Genomic DNA, 22,545 nt, shown 5'->3' with positions numbered 1-22,545 from the left:
TTACTTCACTTTTTTTATTTCAGTCTAGGACTTACTCTGTATCGTTCTGTGCTGCCTAATAATGAAACCACCAGTTAGCTAAATGACGGTCAGACTGTCATCTCAAACGCAGGGGCTATTAAGAATTCAGTTCTATGATCATATAATAAAACCAAGGAAATATGTTAAGGAACCTGAATAGCATGAAGAAAAAGCAACCCTAAAGGATATAATATCTCAAAGTATTTTTAAAAGTTGAAAGTCTTCTATCTTACAGAAACCTGGTAAGAAATGACTTTTCTTTATGCAGAATGACAAATACTTAGTATGACTTTTTCCATGAACACCAGAGAGGTTGTTAACATGCATGTTTAAAAGGTACTTTAAATATGAAGACATTGAATTTGCTTGTAATCCCTTTTCCAGCCCCATGTGTCATTTCACAACTTGAGTCTCACATGTAAGAGGGCCTTAAAAAACAATGCTGGAAAGGATTTACCTTCTGTGTTATACAAAATAGTCTGCAATTTGAATGAATGGGTATGTTTTTTGTTTTGTTTTGAGGAGGAAGACATTCTGGACTTGTTTCAGATTCTTGTTTCAGATAATAATTAATCTATTCTTATGTAATTTGGAAAGTCAACTGTGCAATTTCTCTGTTGAATACCTAGATATGGCTACAGGATACAAGCATCTACATAAATCACTAGATCAGATTATATATGTGGGTTGAATAAGAAGAAATTTTTCTGTTTTGATTTTTTTTTTTTTGACAAACTCACATTTCTTACAGATAATAGCAATTGCAAATACACACTACAGCTTTATGCTTGAATAAGGAGGCAGATTCTATATGTATATATATATATATACACACACATTAAATAAATAATACCTATAGAAGTTCTCTGCCTTAGATTTCTAGGCTTTATCACATGAATCTGTCACTCAGCTAATTAAGCCTCACTTCCATGTCTCCTGCAAACTACTAATAAGATCTCAACGTATGATACATTTTTATGTATAAAACTCATTGAGATTTCCAGATAGTCTCCAGAAGTAATTTTATTGTTTTGCTCAACAGGTCAATAGTAAAAGCAAGACTTACTTATATTGTGAGATATATAGCATCGAAGGTATATTGAAAATAGATAGTGCCTTATTGCCTTACTTACCAGTAAAAAGTATTTACATGTTAAGATGCAAATTTGGACGTTATCAATCAAGATAAAACTATTCAGTCATTGAAATTAATTTATGCCATGAATATTATAAAGGATAAAACAGTATCTCCATATCTTTCCTTCATAGGACTGGCAATTATTTATGATACAGTACATTTATGAAATCCCCTAAGAATCTGAAAATGAGATTAGGAAGAAATCCTGTTATATATGAATGCACATAGTAATACTGCCATATTCGAATATTAAGGTAAACAGCCAAAGGTCAAAAAGAACTTTATTTTTCTTGTTGTCCAAATGTTAGACCATGTTGTTAGACAGCATTTTTATGGGCTTGTGCCACTACACTTGTACAGACTTTGTTCTGTTATAAAACATGGAGTCTGTAGTTACTGCAAGGTTCTTTGAATGTTTAACAGCTTAGGAGAAAAAAATTTTGAAGTTTGTATTAAATTAGATTCTTCCATATCTCTGCATGTCTGACTTCACCATCACTAACCTACCTTCTATCTTTGCACAATGGGAAAACTAAACACATGCCAAACTTTTAGGGCAGAGGCTTGAGATATTGACATATATGCAATAGTCTCTCTAAAATCAACATTCAGCTGAACGTGTACTGTCTACAAGATGAAGCTGAAATCTGCTTTCCTTCTCCTGTCTGCAGTTGCTCATCTTCTGCAGAAAGGAAGATTTTTTTGTACTCTTTCACTCTTGAGGAGTTCTACACACTCTAACATGCATGAATTGCTATTATCTTAGCTATCTTGCTTAACTTTTGTTCCTATGGGAACAGTTTAAATTTAAACCCTTCTGAGCTGAACTGTGATAAGGAGAGCACTTACAGTGTCTACGCTTCAATATATTTGCCTAGGAAGAAATAATTAACACAGAACTACTCCACTTACCTAGATCCAGAGTGTTAAACGTTAGTAAAGAGTGGCAGATTTACAGTAAGTGAACAGCAAGTGTAACCAATGCATATCATATCTGTGTATTAAATCTTTACTGAAAAAAGGAAAAAATTTCAGCTTCCTTCAAAACCTGATTTGCCATAATGTAGTCCCACCTGAAGCATAACTTTTCTAATCTCTGCAGTTAGAGATAGTACAACTTTGCTTCTCATCTTGTCACAACCTCCATGTGTGCTCCTGCAATACCTTGTTCTCTCCATGTCCCACATTTGCCTAATAGACAGGGAAAGCAGCATTGAGTACAGCTTAAGAGAAAACTATGTGAGAGAAGTGGGATGAAGTTTGTGCATCCCATGCTTTCAAATTTAACTGCTGGTAATTCTTCAGAAGCATTTGAGCTTCTTTTCTCTCTCTTTTTTTGTTGTTGCTGTTGTTTAATACTTATTAGCTCTAGAACTATGTATACACCTTAATGAATAATCTCAAAGTGGCTGAAAAGGATGGAATTTAATGGTGTAGTACCTGTCCTATCAAAGAATGTTTCCTGGAGATAGGGTAATTTTTTTTTTTTAATCGTCTTCCATTTATTAATTATACATACCACTAGTGTGTGCCAAAAATAATGCAGTAATGTACTTCATTAAGTTACCCCAGAAAAATGAGGAACAAGAAGTGACTATGAGAAATGAATGAAAATCCAAATATTTCTAGTTTATAAATATTTATACAAAATTATAATTTTTAAAGTCAGAATAACGAAATATATTTTTAGGCAAACATAAAATAATTAATAAATAAAAATAATTATTAATTACATGGCAACACTGGTCAAGGAAAAAAGAGAATACATATCCTCAATTTTAATTTTCAAATATGACATTTATAAGCACTGCTCAGATATAATAAGACTCTATTTAGGAAACTATTTTACACCTTCATGATGAGTTTCAAATACACAAACCTAACAGTGAAAATCTGGTTGTTTTTAAAGCTTATGTACTTATTTGTATTGATAGTAACACTAGCAGGTTGCCTAGGATCGCTAGTTGTTCATCTTAAAGCCACATTATATCACTGTGATTTCAATCCCAAACCTTCAGGCTTCTTAGCTGTCAAAGGATACAGTATATGATTGCATCTAACGTTCCAAACTATTCAAGCACAGGGTATAGAACAGAGTTGCCTTTGCTTTCACTTGTGAGAACAAGAAGCACTGCACATAATTAGTGGTAATTTGGCAATAGTCTCTAAGGTTTTTCAGTTAAAAAATGAACAGAATTTGTGTCCTTTCTTAAAAAAACAAAAGTAGAAGATGTATTTTTTTAAAGAAGTTTCAAAGAAACAGAAGAAAATGGTGAAAATAAGATTAAAAGAAAAAAATATATACAAAACTAAAAGACACTACTGAATACATTCACACTCAACACAGTGCATCATTCAACAAAAATTAAAACCATTTTTTTACAGTTAAAACAATACCTATCACATACTCTATACTCAGGAAAATATACAAATACAAAATAAAGAACTGCTTATTTTATGAATGTATAAAAGAGCTTTATCAAGGTAACAATTATAATAATAAGACATTTAAGAAATTAAAATGGTAACTCCTACTGAAGGAAGGGCATGAATATTATTAGCAGTTAGGTTAGGTCAATGTACTGTGTTGATACACAAGGTATATCTTTATGCTATGTTGAATTGTCGTAGAAGTTTCAAATGAGCAACACTGACATTTTTCAATTCCACAGCTGTATTTTCCCCCAGACTTGTATAGTGGAAATTTTAAGAGAATGTTGAAATATAGCCTCCTAAAAATAATGAAGTTGTTGGCTGTAATGGCTCTTCAGACTGCAGTTCATGTATTCCTGAGAACTTCTTCAGTTCACCTACTTTGTAGAATATGGCACTGTACTGAGGAGAAACCAGGCTGTATCTAGGGGGCTGTCTACATTTGTTCCTCATTTTGAGTTCTAAGATTGTTCTGTGGCTATGGTTTTGCCACTTTCTGTTGCTTGTGTCACATCTCACTCTCTACTCAAAAAAATCACTGAAATCACATTTAGGCCTAATTCATCTTTTGTCTCTGAATGCATATCATTGGGAAAATAAAAAATAAAAAAAAGAGCAAACAACCAGTCAACCGAAACTGCACATAAGTATTTTTCTTCTATCAGTAAGTTTACAAGTTCGTCAATTTTCCTCCGCAGTTGGGAATTTGAAACAAATTTTACACAAGCCTATGCTTCACTAAGCTTAAATGAATGTCCCTTAATATTTTGCTGATGTCACTGAAGGAAAAGTCATGCTCCCATGTGGTTCATAACTGACACGGTACAAACCATTCAATTTCTGTATTAGCAACTACCACAGTGGTAGCACAAGCTTCCAGCTTCAATCAGCATTCATGTCCTCCAATTTCATTTTCCTGTTGGTCATGCACAGCCAGCACGGCGCATTGCATCATATCTACAACTTCAGAGAGGCATTTGGGCATTTCAGAATGCCTGTCTGACTGCAGATACTTGGGTGACTGCCGTATTACAGACATCAGCTTTGTAGGGAAAAGAGCTTCTCAATAACTACAGTTGTCTGAGCACAGCTATATCTATACAAAAGACTAACAGCAGACTTAAAGGAAAACAACAACAACAAAAAATCACAACATTTTTTTGAGAAAAAAAAAGTATTAGGAAAAGACAGCACTTCAGACACAGTAGCTAGAATAGTTCTACTTCGACATTATGCAGTCAGAAGCTCAGCACTGGGTAAAATTAGCAGGAGGCATGGCAGGTACAAAAGCATGAAGGCAGTTTTTTACCTGGCAGCAATGTACCAGGGTATACTGCAAGTACTTCTAGCCACATGTCCAATCTATTTAAGCATGGGATAAATTATGCAAGAGGGATGAATGAAAAAAAACACAACACATTAAACATTTTAAGAAGGTCCTTAAGTGCTAAGAGGTCATAACGCCTTCAGTTTATATTGCTATGGATATTCAGCTGTCTATTTTTACAGGGGCTGCTTCGAAAGTAATGCCTCCTATTTTGTTATGTCGGCTGCTGATGCCAGACGCAGATGTTAGTAGCATGGCAGTAAAGGCTGAAGCTTCCCACCAGTATTCCATTACAGTTTGTTGCCATGCAATTGATGGTAGCAGGGGGGCAGTTTGACAAAACAGTGTCTGACATGGAAGTGTGCATGAAGCAGAAGTGTGCCAATGAATTTTTCCATGCAGAAAAAATGGCATCCACTGACATTCATCAATGCCTGCTGAACGTTCATGGAGACCAAGCTGTGGATGTGAAGACAGCGAGGTGGTGGGCGGTGCATTTCAGCTAGTGTCACTGGTGACAGTGACAAAGGGTCCCCTTCACTGATGCAGATATTTAGGAGCATGGCTTTCATTCACCACTGGTGAAAATGAATAGCTAATGATGGTGACTATGTTGAAAAACAGTGTTTATAGCTGAGAATTTGCTCTATTGAATAATACTAATTTGTTCTTGTGATAAGGTCACTTTTTTTCAATCACTATTTTTTCCCTGATGTATTTAAAAGACAACAGTAATATATTTTCAGCTTTAATTATGCTGGAGTAAATAGGCTAGATTTCTCAAAACTGCTTCAGTTCTATTCACAGTATTCTATCCTCCCACTTTTAAGCTGCTTATATGTTTGGCAACACTGAATTTTATCTCATCAAAATGTCAGCAACCTGAGAGTATAGCATTTTCATCTTTCTAAAGCAACTCAGAATTTTATGATTTTGATAACAAGGTTGTTAAGGCTCCCCTAATGACAATAACTTTCACATGACTTTCAAGAAGGCTTAAAATGAAATATCAGCATGTTCTTCACTAAGGTGGCAGCAGTTTCCCATAGTCTGAAGAAGGATTCCCACTGCTTAGAGTTGAATGAGTGACAGACTACATTTCACATTCTTTAACGAGCCATGACTTCTCATTATTTTACTTCCACTGAAACAAATTTAATTGAGATGATTTAAAAACATTTCTTGCTAATCTTCACAGTCATAACTCTCTGCCAGTCAAAAAGAAATAAAGCAACAATAAGCAGGTTCCTTCTCTTCCTGAAGAGAAATGAGTCTCAAAGTCTTGCTACCCTGTGCTTTCAATTGGAACTGTAACATCTGATATTACTTAGCTCTTCAAAACTTTCAGCAGATCTTCAGAATCAAATAAATCCTGTTGTAGAGCTGGGAGTATTGGTGGTAGTGATGGGAAGAGTTAGTTGATAACAAAAGCATATTGAATATTTCTGTTTTTCTATAGAATATCTTCATTATCAAATGAAGATATAAAATTAGGTGCTCTTTGGAATGCTGTTTTGATGAAATTCTAATGGAAATATGAGGGCTATAGCACATCCAGAGCTCAGGCTTGCCAGCAGCTGCCTTAAAGGCAATAAGAATGCTGAAGTCCCAGAAGCCGAAGGAACTTAGTAAAAACACATAGGCTCCCACGGTGCACACCCAGTGGGCTGATATCACAGCTCGCAGGCTTTCTGTTTTTCAAAGTGTTCTCTATCTTTAGAGACCTATTTTAGATCAGAATATCATTTTACTGGGCTCAATATCATGATTAAGAAAGCTACACATCAGACAAACATGCTGATTTTCATCCTACATACTTTGTAGGATTCTAGACTATATCAGAAAAGATATCAAATCATACTATCAAAACCAAAATAATATGTGTTATTTTATAACAGCCCCAGGTACAAATCTGATCAAAAAATCTATCTCATATTGTTCAGTCCCTACATCAACCTGACTTAGCTTTGAGCACCACTTCTTCCTCCTTTCCAAGAAATTACTGACACTACGCTCAGTAGACCTTCTGCAATGGGATCAGCACTGCTGTCCTTCCATTTGCCTCTGGAACCTCTTCTGTATATCTAGAGACTCTAAAGTGGAAAAACATGAAACTTTGAGCTCAAGAAGGTCAAACACCTATGATTTTTGAATAAAATTTTTAACTGAACCAAAACCATTTGAGCATGTCATGTCCACTAAAGCTATGGGAGAAAAAAAAAGAGGCATTAGTGGAGATAAGGATTTTGGTGTTAACTGAAGAAATGGCCTGATTTGACTAAACAAACCCTATTGTGTATATACACCATGAGAATGTTAAAAGTTTAGGCATTGTTCCATAGGAACCACTGCCATTAAACATTTCTTTAGATATCTGAGAAGAAAACCTTTTTAAAATACCAAGCAACTCTCTAACTATTCCCTAAACTTCACATAGTTTCATAAAGTAAAGCAAAGTTCTTAATACGCTTCAGCAGATTAAAAACAATAATAGTTTGCTGCGGGAAAACATAGATTTGGAATTCTACAGGGTCAGATTTTAATGAAACGCCACAATGTATCTATCTCATGCAATGAAGGCGAAGAAGTTTCGACTGTTGAGACAGACTGAAGGCACAGAGAACGACAAACTGGTTTAAACTCCACCATATCATACAATCGTAGAATTGGAAGGTTGGAAAAGACCTACACAGATTATCTTGTCTACCTACTCCACCACAGGCATGGACATCTCTTATTACATCAGGCTGCCCAGAGACTCATCCAACCTTATCTTAAACACTTTCACAGTTAAGCTTTGTGAATCGTCAGAAAATGCAAAATAGCCAATGCTTTTATAGCTCCATCTGTATTCTCAGATCAGGTAGTTGTAGGCAGCAATATGATCCTCAATCTGTTTCTTTTCCCAGGCTGAACAGGCTCAGCTCTCTTAGTCTCTCTTCATTGATAATGTGCTCTAGACCTTAGGCAGCCCTCCACTCTCTTTTTTCCAGCACCTCAAAACTCTTACTGTATTGGGAGCCAAAACTAGACAAAGTTGTCTCACAGATGTTGTCTTACAGAATAGAGGAGAGAAAACACCTGGACCTGGTGTCAACTCATTAAAAACACAGTCCAGAACACATTCAGCTTGCTGTCTTTTCAGATACTTGGCTCCCAGTCTGCAGAGTTGCCTGAGATTATTCCATCCCACAGGCAAGACTATTCATTTGCTCTTGAACTCCACAAGATTTCTGCAGCTCATTTCTCTGGCTGGCCAAGGTCCCCATAACAGCAGCCCTGACCTCCCAGTTTGAGCCACCCCCATTTGTGTCATCTGAAAACTTACTGAGAGTGCCCCTCATCCCATCATGCAAACTGTCAATCACAGAATTGCAGGGATTGGAAGGGACCTCAAGAGATCATTGAGATCTAGTTCGCACAGGCAGGCATCCAGACATAGAATCATAGAATTTTAAATTGGCATAGGCTGGGAGGGACCTCAAGGATCATCAAGCTTCAAGCCCCCTGACACATTCAGGGCCACCAAATTCCACATCTACTATTAGATCAGGCTGTCCAGAGCCCCATCCAAGGAGACTACACAACCTTTCTAGGTGACCTGTTCCAGTGCTCTCTCACCCTCACTGTAAAGAAGGAGGACATTAATAGTATGGGTGCCAGCACTGATCTCTGAGGGACCCACTATATAATAGGCACCAGACCGGCTTCGCACAGCTTTTCACAACTCTATGCCTGTTTTCATCTGTTTTGTCTTTTTTCTATCCTCTTTACCACTACATGTTCCATTGTTTTTTGGTGGAGCTACAGATGGAGTTTATTGGAGGCTGTCAGAGGTTGCTAAAATCAAAGTGCGTAACAGCCACTTTATCAGTAACAATTTATTCTTTAAACTAATCTTTCAAGTGAAATATACCATAAGACTGTTACATACAAATGCATTTCCAAACAAGAAAACACTGCACTTTAATAGCGCAGTGCTCGGTGTCACATAAAAGTCATAGAAATGACCTGTCATTATATACCACAATTCAATCATTCATTATATTATATAGCAGTTTAAGCTGCAGACTGTTTGACATCCGGCTTTACAATATCCCAGGGTTTTAGCTGTTAATTACCTGCTCTCTGCAGTGGCATTATACTTATTAGGTAGTAAGCACCTATAGTAAAACCTGTGGAAAAATGAGTGTGTTTCACATGTTAACTTAAGTCAACAATATTGCATAGGTATTATTTACTCATATTTACAAGTTTGACTGCAAATCTCCAGCCTTTATACCATCTTGCTCCAGGCACAGATGAATAATGGAGGAAAGAGCTCTACAGTATCTCTCAAAGTATATTACAAAAGAAAAAAAACCAAAACAAACTTAAAAAGACACCTTAACATCTAAACCCCGAAGTTCTTGTTTACACCAAATTCGTTTAAACTTCATATTTTTCTCTGTTGTTTTAATTCATCTGAGTAAGACTTTGATGTACAGCTTGATTACTTCAAGCTAGAGATGCAGTACCAGTTGCTTACCTGACTCACACGCAAATGTCTTTGACGTCTCATCATGAAAGATAATTGCCACTGCATGCTTCTTTGTCTCTCGAGGCAATCTAGTTATGTTTTTGATATTGTGCAGCTCAGTTACCTAAAAATGAAGAAAAATAACTTGTATAAATAATACAAGTAAAAATACTACCCATAAGCGCTCAATTTTTTGCTACCATCTATTTTTTTTCTCTCAAAGGCTGGCTATATTTGTAGGTTTGTCACTGACAAAAATACATAAATTAGTTAAAATCTAAAGTTACAAATAATTCCATAAAATCTAATTAAAAAAAGATGAATAGTCTACTTCTCTAATGAAGTTCTGCTTGTAATAACTGCATTTTCAAAGATACTGGAACTCTTGCTATTCCTCTGTAACTTTTCTTAATTTCTATATTCATACAACTTTGTTATGTTTAAGAATCTACATTAAATAGATATCTAATGTAGAAACAGCAGTGTTTTATTAGTTAAGGGAAGGAAATCAATGGCTGTGCCAATCAGTAACACTATACTTATGTGGTGTAGACTTTGTCTGTCTTTAAAGTGTAATCATAATCCTCATAACTCACAATTTCATTTTTCAAATAATAGAAAAGCTTATCAATAAAAAAAATATTCTTACAGCAAATTTACAGAATAAACAATCAATTTCCAGCTTGCTTTGATGAAAGTACATGACTACAATCAACAAAAATAAAGGAATATTATTTCATTACAGAGTTGGTAACACAGTCTATATTATGATGTTTAACACTTGTTATAAAATGTTCTTGGTTACTTCTACTTCTTGGCAAATCTTGTCTGTTTATCTATTAGTTAAGTTTTTCATCCAGGCAGGACATATGCCTCAGGCAGAATTAATTTCTTTAAAATGTCATCACTATAAGTTTGGTCACGTATGGATAGGGAAAAAAATAGAATGAAAGTAGGTACTTTATTACTTTCCATTCTTATGGTCTGTGCACAGCTCTAACATTCCTGCTAAGATGCTAAGAAAAAAGGTTTTATGAGATATAATCTTCATCTTCACTGCTTTAAGAAAAAAAAAAAAAAAAAAAAAATAAATTTTTAAAAAAATTATTTTTAATTGTTTAAAAAAAAAAAAAAAAAAAAAAAAAAGAACATGTTAGAGTAAAGATTTCTAAGAGTTGAGAGCAAACACAGCAATCAAGAAGAAATGGAAAGAAACTGAGACAAAGCACAAAGTGGACAGTACAGATGCTGATGACAAACTTGAGACTTTGACTTCAGCAAAACTCACTCTATTTAGCCTCTGCTGCACAAGTTGGGTCTAAAATGGCTCCAGATATGGTCTAATAAGTATAGCACATATACAGATAAACACTGCCTGTACTGGCAGTAGTGCTCCTGTTCATACAGCCCAGTGAACTGCTAATTACCTTTGCTATTTGAGACTAAGCTCACTGCCCCCCCTCTCTTCCTGCAGGGCTGCTTGCAGTTTGTCTGTCCCCATCCTGTCATTAGAGGGCTCTCCATTCCACAGACAGCACTTGGTCCAGTCACAAGGTCCCTGTTGGCCTATTCCTGCAGCCCACTCAGGTCTCTGACTTTGGGCATATCAACACAACTTGATATCATCTGCACAAGTGTTGAATGAATGCATCCTCTGTTACCTCCTCCAGTTTCTTGATGACAGTGATACCCAAGAGATGTCCCAGAATATACTTTGAAGACAGTAGCAGTCTTACACTTATTATTGACTTCCTGGTGGAGAACAAACCATTAACTATGACATTCTGAATCTAACAACTTGACCAGCTTTTTGCAATATAGACATACATCCACCCACCCAGTCAGATTATAATGCCTGAACTTGGATACAAGAACATAGAGGGGGACAATGTCAAAAATTTTGCTAAATTTGAGGTAATCAATGGCAGACATTGCTCTCTCTTCATTCCCACCTCTGGTGATTTCATCACAGATGACTAATCAGATTGGTCAGGTATCACATACCCTTGGTAAATTCATGCCATATCCCAATACCATCTTTTCCTTTACATACTCAGAAATTTGTTTTAAAAGAACAGTCTCCATGGTTCTTCCCATATTCTAAGATGAGATTTTTCAGACCCTTAGTTTGCCCAGGGTGATCTTCGGACTTCATATATACATATGAATATATATATATTTTATATATATATATATTATATATATATATAAATATAAAATGCAAACAAACAAATAAATAAATAAATTTAAGGACTAAAGCACTTGCATTAGCAATGGGTTCTTAATCCAGTACAATTTTAATTTCAGCCATGCATTTTCTAGGCTTTGCAAAAATCTATTTGTTTTTCTATTTTTTGCTTAGGGGACAAGAAAGGATCTGACCAATGCAAATATCACTGTTTCATTCAGAGAAAGTGCATGACTGCACAATATTGTAGAAAATTCTTAAATCTTGTTATGCTAAAAATGGGAAATGTTATTTTCTGGAATTGCAGGAAAGGAAACATAAATGTTATTAATAGTGACAACAGGACATAATAAGTCTTCTTTCAATCTCTCTTAAACAGTAGAAACCTATTATTTTCTTTATAATTTAAGCGTTAAAAGATTTTGAACGCCCTCTTCTTAGAGGCATTCAAAGCCAGGCTGGATAGGACTTCAAGAAATCTGGTCCAGAGGGGGATGTCCCTGCCTATAGCAGGGGCGTTGGAACTGGATGATCTTAGAGGTCCCTTCCAACCCACATCATTCTATGATTCTTCTACAGAAAGATCCTGCAGTGTTGGTAAGTTTAATAGCAGATTCAGAAAACTTGCATTACTGGTACCCAATTCCATCCTCTAAAAGCCTCCTTCATATATTTATATACGTTGCTTAGATCCCCCGCTCTGTCTTCTCCATGCTGAACAATCCCAGGTCTCTCAGTCTTTCCTCATATGAGCAATGCTCCTGTTCCTTCATCATCTTTCTTACCCTTCATTGGACTCTATCCAGAAGCACCATGTTTCTCACATGCTGGAAGACCCAAAATTGGACATAGCCTTCCAGGCGTGACCTCACCAGTTCTGAGTTGAGGGGGAGGATCACCTCTTTTGACTTGCTGGTGATACTTTGCCTAATGTATCCCAGTATACTGTTAGCCTTCTTTGTGGCAAGGGCACATAATGATGTTGATGTTTATCAAGCTGTATATAAGTATTTGCTCTAGTTATAACTATTGGACCAGTCAACAGATTGACCAGAAAAAGAAAAAAAAAAAAAAAAAAGTTAATAATATCAGCTCATATTGATGAGATAACAAAAAGGGAGGTCATGCTAAGTTATATGGCCCCTAGTATTTCTATTGAACATGTAACTTTTAAGATCAAGTGGAGGTATGAATCTTTGTTCCTATATTCATCTTTTGAAATTATATGCTTCCCCTCACAATCAGAGCAAAAAAGACAGAGATGAGCAATAATGCTACGAATATCTTTCCTCCCACCTTCTAGAGAGAACTGAAGCTGAGCAAATTCTAAATTCAGGGTTTAATATTAAAGAAGCATGAGTCATTTTTCTAACTGCTGAATGTTTGTCATTAAAAAATAAATATCTTAAATATCTTAAATTAAAAAATAAATATCTTAAAAATTTGTATTCTTTTGTATGAATGAAAAACAAACTTTGTTTTGGCAACCAGACTGCTGTATCTTAGTGACTTTTTAAAGTTCTAATTTCTACATGTATTTTAAACACTTCTTAAAGGGAAACTGCACCATTTTATATTTGTATCCAAATACCATTGTAAAGAAACAAAATAGCTTTAGCTTCTTTTGAAATAAATTGTCTCTTTGAAATCTTTAAGAAGTTTCAGAAGACTAATCAAACTTTGAAAATTTATCAAAAAGAAAAAATACTACACTTCTTTTATGAGAATGAATTATGTAAATTGACATTTACTAAGCAAGACATGTTATGCCAAAATTTGCTCACAGTGCTACTGTAAAACCTTGTTCAAAAAATTCTGTCTAATACAGTAAAACATTGCTTCTTTACAATAAAAGTTAGTATTCTGTAATTATATAGACCAATGGTAACCTTGTACCAGCAAAATGAAAAAAAAAAATAAAGAAATAATTTAATATGCTTATAACTCCTACACAGACTTTCCACAAAATAAAATGAAATATTCAAATGATGGTATTAAAGATTGCCTACTTAAAAAAAAAAAAAAAAAAAAAAAAAAGATTAAAGAAAACAACAAATGAAAAACATTGAAAATTTCTATTTCCTATCCCATTGTATCTCCCCTACTCATAATTATGGGTAGGGTTATATATCCCTCTAGAAAAAAGTTAGAATGAAAGAAAACAACAAATACAATCTCTAATATTATTTGTTCAGTGAGTAATCTTGCACATGGTTTTCTTGTCTACTCTTACCTGTTGTGATTTCTTCCATTAAGCAAAACAGATCTTTTGCATTAATCTATGATTACACAGCTTACAATTTTTTTTTACTAATTTTAGCATGTTAACTTAGAGCTTCTTTTCTCCACTTAGACATTGGCATGTTCATTTAGTTAAGTACTCCATATGGTGCTCAGAGTGGTACATGTAAGAGACTTATACCAGGCACCAGGCCTTCTTAGTTCTACTCCTCATCAGCAATTTCTGACTCCTGTCCATCACTCAGTATCTCACACGTATATTTCCTCTGGTTTCTTGACCTTTTCCTGTATCGAACTCCAAAATTATTTTATTTTTTTCTAAGATGACAATGAACACTTGTTGAAGAAAATAACACAGTTAACAGTTACTTAATGTATACATAACACAACTTTCTTTGCCAAGCTTTTTTCTTTTTCTTCACATAAAAAAGCTTTTATTTTCATTCTGGGCAGCTTTTTGACAGTTAGTGAAGAGACCATCTTTTTTACTTCTGGTTAAGACTAAGCAGAAGGACACTGAAGAGCTATAAGGTAGGGAATATTCTAGGATAGGTATAAACAATATCTCATTCCCCTAGTGCAATATTAGGCTAGCCTACCCTTGTAACAGGGTCTCAAGGCTACCCATTTGTCTTATTTTCTCCAGCTTGCTTTCTCTCATAGTCCCAAATTTAAATAACCTCTAAGTTTCCATATCAACAGAGCTAATCACCAGCATGGCCTCAGGAAGAGAAATGTACTTGATCAGAATAGAAAATACTGAGTCTCAGATGTTGTTCACCAAAATGCAAAACTTCTTCACAGAGGAACACTGATGGTTGAACAAGAACAAAAACAAGGCTATAGTTAATTTTCTGCTACCACTGCTCATATATCTAGAGGACTTCAGAATCATTCAAATATTGCTTCAAGATGCACCATCCCATCCTCATCATTTTTGCTTATTTTTGTCTGCAGATGACACAAAACTCACACATGCTTTGATATAGGATCTCATCTATACTCAAAAAGACAAGAAGAGAAAAACAATTTATGGCCCCTCTTAGAAAGCAAAAATACTAGTTTCCTTGAAGATTTTCCCAATTTTATATCTTGTTACAATAATGTGTATCCTGAGATGTTCACAGGAACATGAGGTCATTTTTTTTTCTGTTTGAGAGTCAGTTCTATGTTTTAGTGACTTTCAGTCTTCTTCTTTTGAAAGTACATTTGTAATCTAAGTAAATTACAGGAAAGAATTACAACACATTTTCACTATTTTAGCAAAACATTTGATATGACAATATGACTAAACAGTCTCTATCAATGCAACTTAAATAAGGTACCTAGCCTATAGCACATGTTTTATTAATACTATTATTTGGTTGGGTTTCTGTTTGTTTGCTTTCTGTCACCTTAATTATCTTATTAGATGTGAAAGGCTATTAAATTGTGAAATACACTTAATTTAAATAATGACTCAGACTAACGGATTTGTTCCTTCTTGTCAATGTAATTCCACAATTTACTGATTGTTTTCCTTGGAACTGCATTAAGTACTTCTCAAAAAGGATAGCTTTCAGAAAAAATTCAATCCACTTTCTCTTGAATTCATCACTGACCTACACCGGACATTTGTTATACTGAAATCTGCCCTGTTTAGAGAGCTGTACAGAGAAGAGAACATTATTACAGTGGGCTAATCTAGACCTGCACTATCTATTTTTGTGTTACATAAACATGTGAAGACAACACGTATACTAAGTTTGCAGTGCTCAATTTGTACATTTCAATAGGTTGCATAAATCTTTTGCAGTTATAGAAATATTACTTCCAAATAGGATATTACATCTATATCACTACAAAAAAATACAATTCCACAATAAATAGAAAAGGAGGTCCAAAAGAGATGAAAAAAAAACAAAAATCAGCCATAAAATCTCAACTGCTTTATTCTGGGATATATCCTGCTTGAATTCTTCCGAACATATGCCTCCCATACAAAATGGAGAAGGAAATGATTCTGAGATTCCATCTATTTAATATTATTTCCTTTATGCAGAGTCCTGAAAATTGCTTGGACATAAGAAAAGGTATAAATTTACATAAAAGGATTTCTGTTTTGCATTGTACAATACATCCCTGCCGCTTAATTTCTATCTAGCAAGAATAGAAACAGAAGAGAGTGCAACAAAATGGAATTGTTCATGCTTTTATTTCTTAATAATGGCCCAGATACCACCACCATCTGTTGTGTAATACCAAGCAAGCAGTAATGGAACAGAGCAAAAGTCAACACAAAGGGAAAGAGTAGGGACTCTAGGAGAGCAATGCCTAGGCAGTTGAGAACTATCTCAAACCAAAAACAATAAGAAAAAAATATATGAAGCAAGTACTATGTTAACTACCATAATTATAGGAAGAAAAAAGGGAAAGGAACCATCAATGTTCCTTTCCTGAACATCCTGAAGTCACACTTAATGCTGCTGTCATTCTTCCAAAGGAGAAAAGGCCCACTGCAGATGGAATACAAAGAATAGCTCAAAAAAAGCATCTGTGGATGTGGTAGGAGCTGTGGCTCCTGTAACATGGTTAAACTCAGTTGCCACAGAGCAGAAATCCTGCTACAGTCTGAGACAGAGCTGGATGTGGTTTTGTCTCCCTGAAAATAAAAAAGCCTCTGGGATCACAGAACTGGGACCATCATGCATGCATGGCAGATGGGAAAGAAACAATGTTCATAAACTGAGACACAGAGTGTTTGGGCTGGATGTGCCATGGTTTCCTCTTGATGACAGCCCAACAGCAGGTCAGGCAGCCTGAAGAGGCTGTACAGTTTCCAATTTTGGAGGAATTTATGACAAGAGAACAAAGCCCTGAGGGCCAGTCCTCAGAGCTAGTCCCACTAAGAGCAGAAGACTGGAATAGAGACCGACAAGCCTAAGAAAGGGATGCTAACAGATCTGCCAAGCTTTTTGGAACTAAACTTATGGGTTTAGGCAAACCTATATGGCAGTAAACATTCAGAGCATGTAAGATGAAACATCCTGATTTTGTACAGTTTATTCTGCATGAGAACAGCACACGACAATCAAGAATACCAACATAATGCAGAAGACTGAAAAAGGAGACTTGAGAAAAAAAAGTCCTGAGAGACAGAAAAAAAGAAACGTCTATTGCATGAAAGAACAGCAAAACTTATAGCACAAGATTAGAAGAGGAACTGAAGGGAAAGGAGAAATCCTAAGATCAGAAAAGTGAATGAATGGATCATGGAAAAGCAGTATCAATTCACAGAAAAGACAATATTTTTTTCTCATCTTTGCATGCAGATTTATCTGTAGAAGAAGATGAGTTGTTACGGTAAAAACGCTCTCCAGGAATTTTCCAAAGAGAGGCATATCAGCCTCCACGTTATGCCTCTGGGGCAGGTGTCCAGCTGTTATTTCAGAGCGGTAAGACTCATGAAGCTGCTACTAAGTAAATGCTCAATCCTGCAAGCACTAAATGGAGACCACACCTATAAGACCCATAAGAATCTTATCTGATAAAATTGATTAGAAAAACAAAAAGATAGGGACAGAGTGAATTTAAATATTTAAAATATATCAGGATAATAATAAATTAGTAATATCAAGGCAGGAAATTGAAGTTTGAAGGGGAGAAATACGTATAGATGTTATATCAGAGGCATACTGAATAATTTCTACTCCTACTCAAGATAAAATCAAGATCGAAAAAAATAAAGGTTTAAAATTTTCAGTATTTTTGGACAATGTAGGTTAACTTATGTAAATTTATGCTATCAAAAATAACAAAAGTTCTCAGAACTTAAATGTAAAGGAAAGATAATTCATTGAAATTATCTTTACTTTTTCCAAGTCATCATTGTTACTAAGTATTGTTAAGAGCTGCTATCACTGATTTGCAAAAGAGATACCACCTGGCTATCCAGAATCATGCTGTATTCTAACTGGCCACTTATGACATGAGCAGCTACAAACTGTACTTTGCCACAATGACACCTAAAGTAATTAAGAATGGAACTCAGACTTATTTGATTAGTTTTAGTTACACCACTTCAAATTCTACAACGTTTTCACAGAGTTAATAAGTTAAACCTACAAGAGAAGAACAAGCATGTTGCCACACCAACCATTTCTAATAGGCAAAGAAAGAGGACTTTCCTCCAGTCAAATTGTGTTCTTTCAAACTTTGCTGCTATATGTGCTAGAATTGAAGAAGTGAATCGAATCAACTCCCTATTGGGATAATTCTGGATTTTTGGCTTTTAGCCTCATTTTGAAGCGATTGTAAAAATCTGATCAACTCCTGGATGTCACGTGTATGTGCACCTCTTCCCTTAAGAAACATTTTAATTAGGATTTTAAAATACATACCTAAAAAAATAATCCCAAAAGCAAAACCCAAACACAAAAGCTTTCACATTTCAAAGAGTATTTTTAGAGACATTCATTTACAGTATAAAATCCAGTTCTCCTCAATCCCATTTCTCTGCCATCCTAAATAACCTTTGAAATATATTTCCCAATTTGACCTATTTTGTCATGCAAACTAAATATCAGACCATTAGTATACCACTAAAAATGGGAGAAATAAGACCACTGTAAAAGTGAGTGTTGGCAAAGTTTAATATAACTAATGCTTTACTAAGAAGACTAATTTAGAACTCAGATGCACACCTAAAGTACAACACTATGTTAAAGAGATGGCAGAAAGGGGAGATGATTCACAACTGAAATAAAAAAGGTTTCCCAATTATCCTCCCAAATTTCACCTACAATAAACAAGAGACATGAACATTAAACTTCCTGCTAGCTCTAGGTGTGCAAAGAGTAGCATTGAGCTTATATCTCAAAAACAAAATGGGGCATTTAGTTAAAGTACTTTAATTACCCAAGTAGATTAATAAGACAATATCTCACAATGAACATACAAGTGAATTAGATCATTATATGAATGTTAATAGCCTTTTGAGGCTATTAAAATATACTGGGCAGTTAGAACCTGTTTCCATTTCTCTAAGTTTTCACTTTTAACACTCTCAGTGTATCTAATTGTGTCCAGACCTTTTCTATTTTCAGCCCAAAGGTACTGTTTAGTTAAAAGAAACATGTTACTGCTATTTGAGTAAAGAGAAAAGCAGAAATATACTTTTCCAAAATTTCCTTTAAATCTTCCTCTCACTTCAATTAAATTACAGGCTGACCTGAAACAATTCCCACTTTTCTTGTTAGATAAGCTCAATTAAAAATAACTGCTTATTAATATGGAATATATTTCAAAGCAAATCATGAGCAAAGACACATTTGCAAAATGTAACATCACTGAATGCAGTAAGTGATAACTACACAGTTCTTACTGCAAATCTCCTAGCTATAACCCTACCTACAAGATGTCTCACTGCAGTCTATCTCCTGACAAACTGAGACAGAACTGTAGAGAATACAAGCAGCAATAGGCATTCAATACACATAAATTATTTTGACTGTATCCATGATTTATATAATGCCAGTAAGCTGAGCCTTCGGTTTATCTCTTCTTTGTGCTGTAAAAGTCCTTAATTTCAGTTGTAGCTCTATGGGGAAGCCTTGGGTCACAATCAGATGGGAAAGATGGGCTTGCTTCCATTGTACCACTCACAGGGGACAACAAGCCGTGGCTCAGACGCACCTTACAAAGTAGTTTTTAGGCTGGGAATCAACTAGATGAAAAACTATTTACAAATTTAAATTAACCTAAATTCATCATGTGTGTGTACATGCATGTGTATAAACATACATTCAAAGAAGTTCAGAATTATCAAAGGAAAAAATGCCGGAAAGAGAAAAATAAAACACAGAAAAACTGAGGCAAATGAAAAATTTGTAAGTGCAGTAGTAAGAGAAAGAAAAACAGAAAATATTCTGAATGGGAAAGTAGTTATTCTTTTAGAAATTGATTAAATGAGATAGTTCCAAATTTTTCAAATGTTTTCAATTTATTTGCTTATAAAATTAACTGAAATTTCTTAGCCGATCATTTGAAAATTATTTTACCTCAATTGTCATTAGGGACAAATTAATTTTGAATACCTATTGCGACATCCACATATTTTCAACTCTAATGCATTTTTAATAATCATCTACATCAGCTGATGATTTGAATTTCAGATTTCCTTCTGTGATGAAGTAAAAACTGGATGCTTTTGTGTCAATTTTCCTTACCTTGTTCTTTATTTATGTTACAAAACCTCCCTTACCACAAAATTCAAACCTTAAATGAAACTTATAATACTCACTATGCTAAATCTCTCTTTCCTAAAATAAATTACAATGAAAAACCTGTCCTCCCTGGTACACTATAACTTCACTATAACTTGATGTTTGTATCTTTCTGCTCCCTTTTTCAGCTACTACACAAATATTACGCCTCTTGTTTCCTCATCAAAACTGTGAATATTCCTCACACAACACACAAGCAGATAATTCACAATAGTTTTAAGAGAAACTTGTTATTAAGAAAAAAAAAAAAAAAGAAAATCCTCACTTAGCATTGTTTGCCATTGCTAGCAAACAGTTTACTAGATAATTATATCTTTGACATTCTTAATTAACTTTAGATAGTTCTACACTTTCCACTTGAATAATGAAAAAGATACACAGAATATTGAGAAAATAAATGCAGACTCAAGTGCTGAAGGTTAGGAAAAGAACACAAATACATTGACTATCAGTTCCACAGGCCTAGTCTACCATTTTTTGATGTTTTTACAGCAGTGAGCCACAGTAGGTCTCACCTACAACATTCCTAAGCAGTGTGATAACACAAACCAAATACCCATACATTTACTGGTACCTCATATAATTAAGACAACATGGTACATACTGTCTTAATTGTACGATTCCTTTTGATTTTTCTTAACTATTTTTTACCTTGGAATAAATCACAGAATGACAGAGGGGGACAGAGCCCTCTGGATGTCATTTGGTTCAACTTCTGCTCAAGCAGAGACATACAGATCAGGGCCCAGGTCCATGATCAGGTGGCTTCTGAGGATCTCCAAGGACCCCACAGCCTCTGGACAACCTCTGCTGGTGCTCCACCACCTGAGAGTATGGAAGTGTTGCCTGGTGATCAGAGGGAACTTCCTATGTTCCAGGCTGCCTCCAGTGCCTCTTGTCCTGGCACTGGGAACCACTGACGAGAGCTCAGCTCCATTTTTTTTTTCATATCTGCACTTAAAGGCTTTATATATATCCTCTGATACTCATGATTTCATACAATTTTCCTGACTTAATGTTACAGAGATAACTGTAACATTACAGTTTCCCTATCTTCCCTCAGGGTTTTTCCATAATGGTCATCACACAAGTATGTTTCACACAGATGGTTTCACAAATATTAATTTCCTTTCACACTTTCCGCACTTCCGAGAGATGAAGATTACATTGACAGGAAAGGAACAGAGAAACTGTAAGGTAAAGAACAAATGAAAGTCAAAAATACGTCCTTTCAACATTCAGTTTGAATTTGAGATACTAGGACTCCACGCTTACATTCAAAAGGTTTTCTTAGTGTGATTCTCCACAGCAGCACCCAGCTATTTTAAAACCTAGCTCAATCACTTCTTTCTGATCTCTGTGCAAGATGCAGCAGAGTATCCTTCAGAGATCTCATTTCCAATCTTTCTTCTCAGAAGCACCTTTCTACCAGAGTCATCTGTGTACCTGGTACATAACATAAGGTCTTACTTCAGTATTTGCCACTCCTGGGATATGCTTGAGAAGTGTAGCCAGTTTGCATGGTGAAGCAAATAAGGCAGTGTTATGAAAGGAAGTTTTGGAAACATGGAAGTAGGCCTCCACTACTGGACAACTAGTGATAGGACAAGAGGAAATGTCCTCAAGTTGTGCCAAGGGAGGTGCAGGTTGAAGATTCGGAAAAATTTATTCTCCAAAGGAGTGCTGGTCAGGTGCTGCAATATGCTGCCCAAGGAGATGGTTGAGTCACCACCCATGGAAGCGTTCAAGAAATGTGCACATGTGGTAGTAACAGAGCTGATTTAGTGGGAAAATATTGGTGGTAGGAAGATACTTAGACTAGACAATCTTGGAGATCTTTTCCAACTGTGCTGATTTTATGATTAGAGATAAATTTGTTCTGGTGCAAAAATCTGAACAAAATACCTGGCTTTCTCTTCACAAGCATCCACCATGCTGCACTCTGTCCCAGAAACAGCTGAGCTGCAGAGAAAAACTATGCAGACGACACCAAGTTGGGAGGGAGTGTTGCACTGCTGGTGGGTAGAAAGGCATTACAGAGGGACCTGAATAGACTGGATTGATGGGCCAAGGTAAGTTTGTATAGGGCCAAGTGGTCAGGTCTTGTATTTTGGTCTCAGCAACTCCAGGCAAACCTACAGGCTTAGGGAGGAATGGCTGGAAAGCTGCCTGATGGAAAGGGACCTTGGTGTACTGATGGACAGTCGGCTGAACATGAGCCAGCAGTGTGCCCAGGTGGCCAAGAAGGCCAATGGCATCTTCATTTGTATAAGGAACGTGTATTGAGCAGGACTAAGGAAGTAATCCTGCATTTGTATTCAGCACTGGTGTGGCCTCACCTCGAGTACTGTGTTTAGTTTTGGGCACCTCAGTACAGAAAGGACATTGAGGCACAGGAGATATGGTGCTCAGGGA

At 35.6% G+C, this 22,545-nt stretch overlaps 1 protein-coding gene across 1 annotated transcript in view; it reads right to left on the bottom strand.

Moving 5' to 3' along the window:
- The window catches only part of DOK6 (docking protein 6), a 236,534-nt gene that overhangs the window by 113,253 nt on the left and 100,736 nt on the right, over positions 1–22,545 (bottom strand). The window contains exon 3 of the mRNA XM_042840015.1: positions 9,448–9,562. Coding sequence (XP_042695949.1) covers positions 9,448–9,562 — 115 coding nt within the window. The remainder of the gene's footprint in view (positions 1–9,447; positions 9,563–22,545) is intronic.

This window comes from Centrocercus urophasianus, unplaced genomic scaffold (assembly GCF_019232065.1).
Source record: "Centrocercus urophasianus isolate 14NV4802_14NV808 unplaced genomic scaffold, USGS_Curo_1.0 seq_11, whole genome shotgun sequence".
Taxonomy (NCBI): Eukaryota; Metazoa; Chordata; class Aves; order Galliformes; family Phasianidae; genus Centrocercus; species Centrocercus urophasianus.
This window is presented reverse-complemented; position numbering and strand designations above follow the sequence as displayed.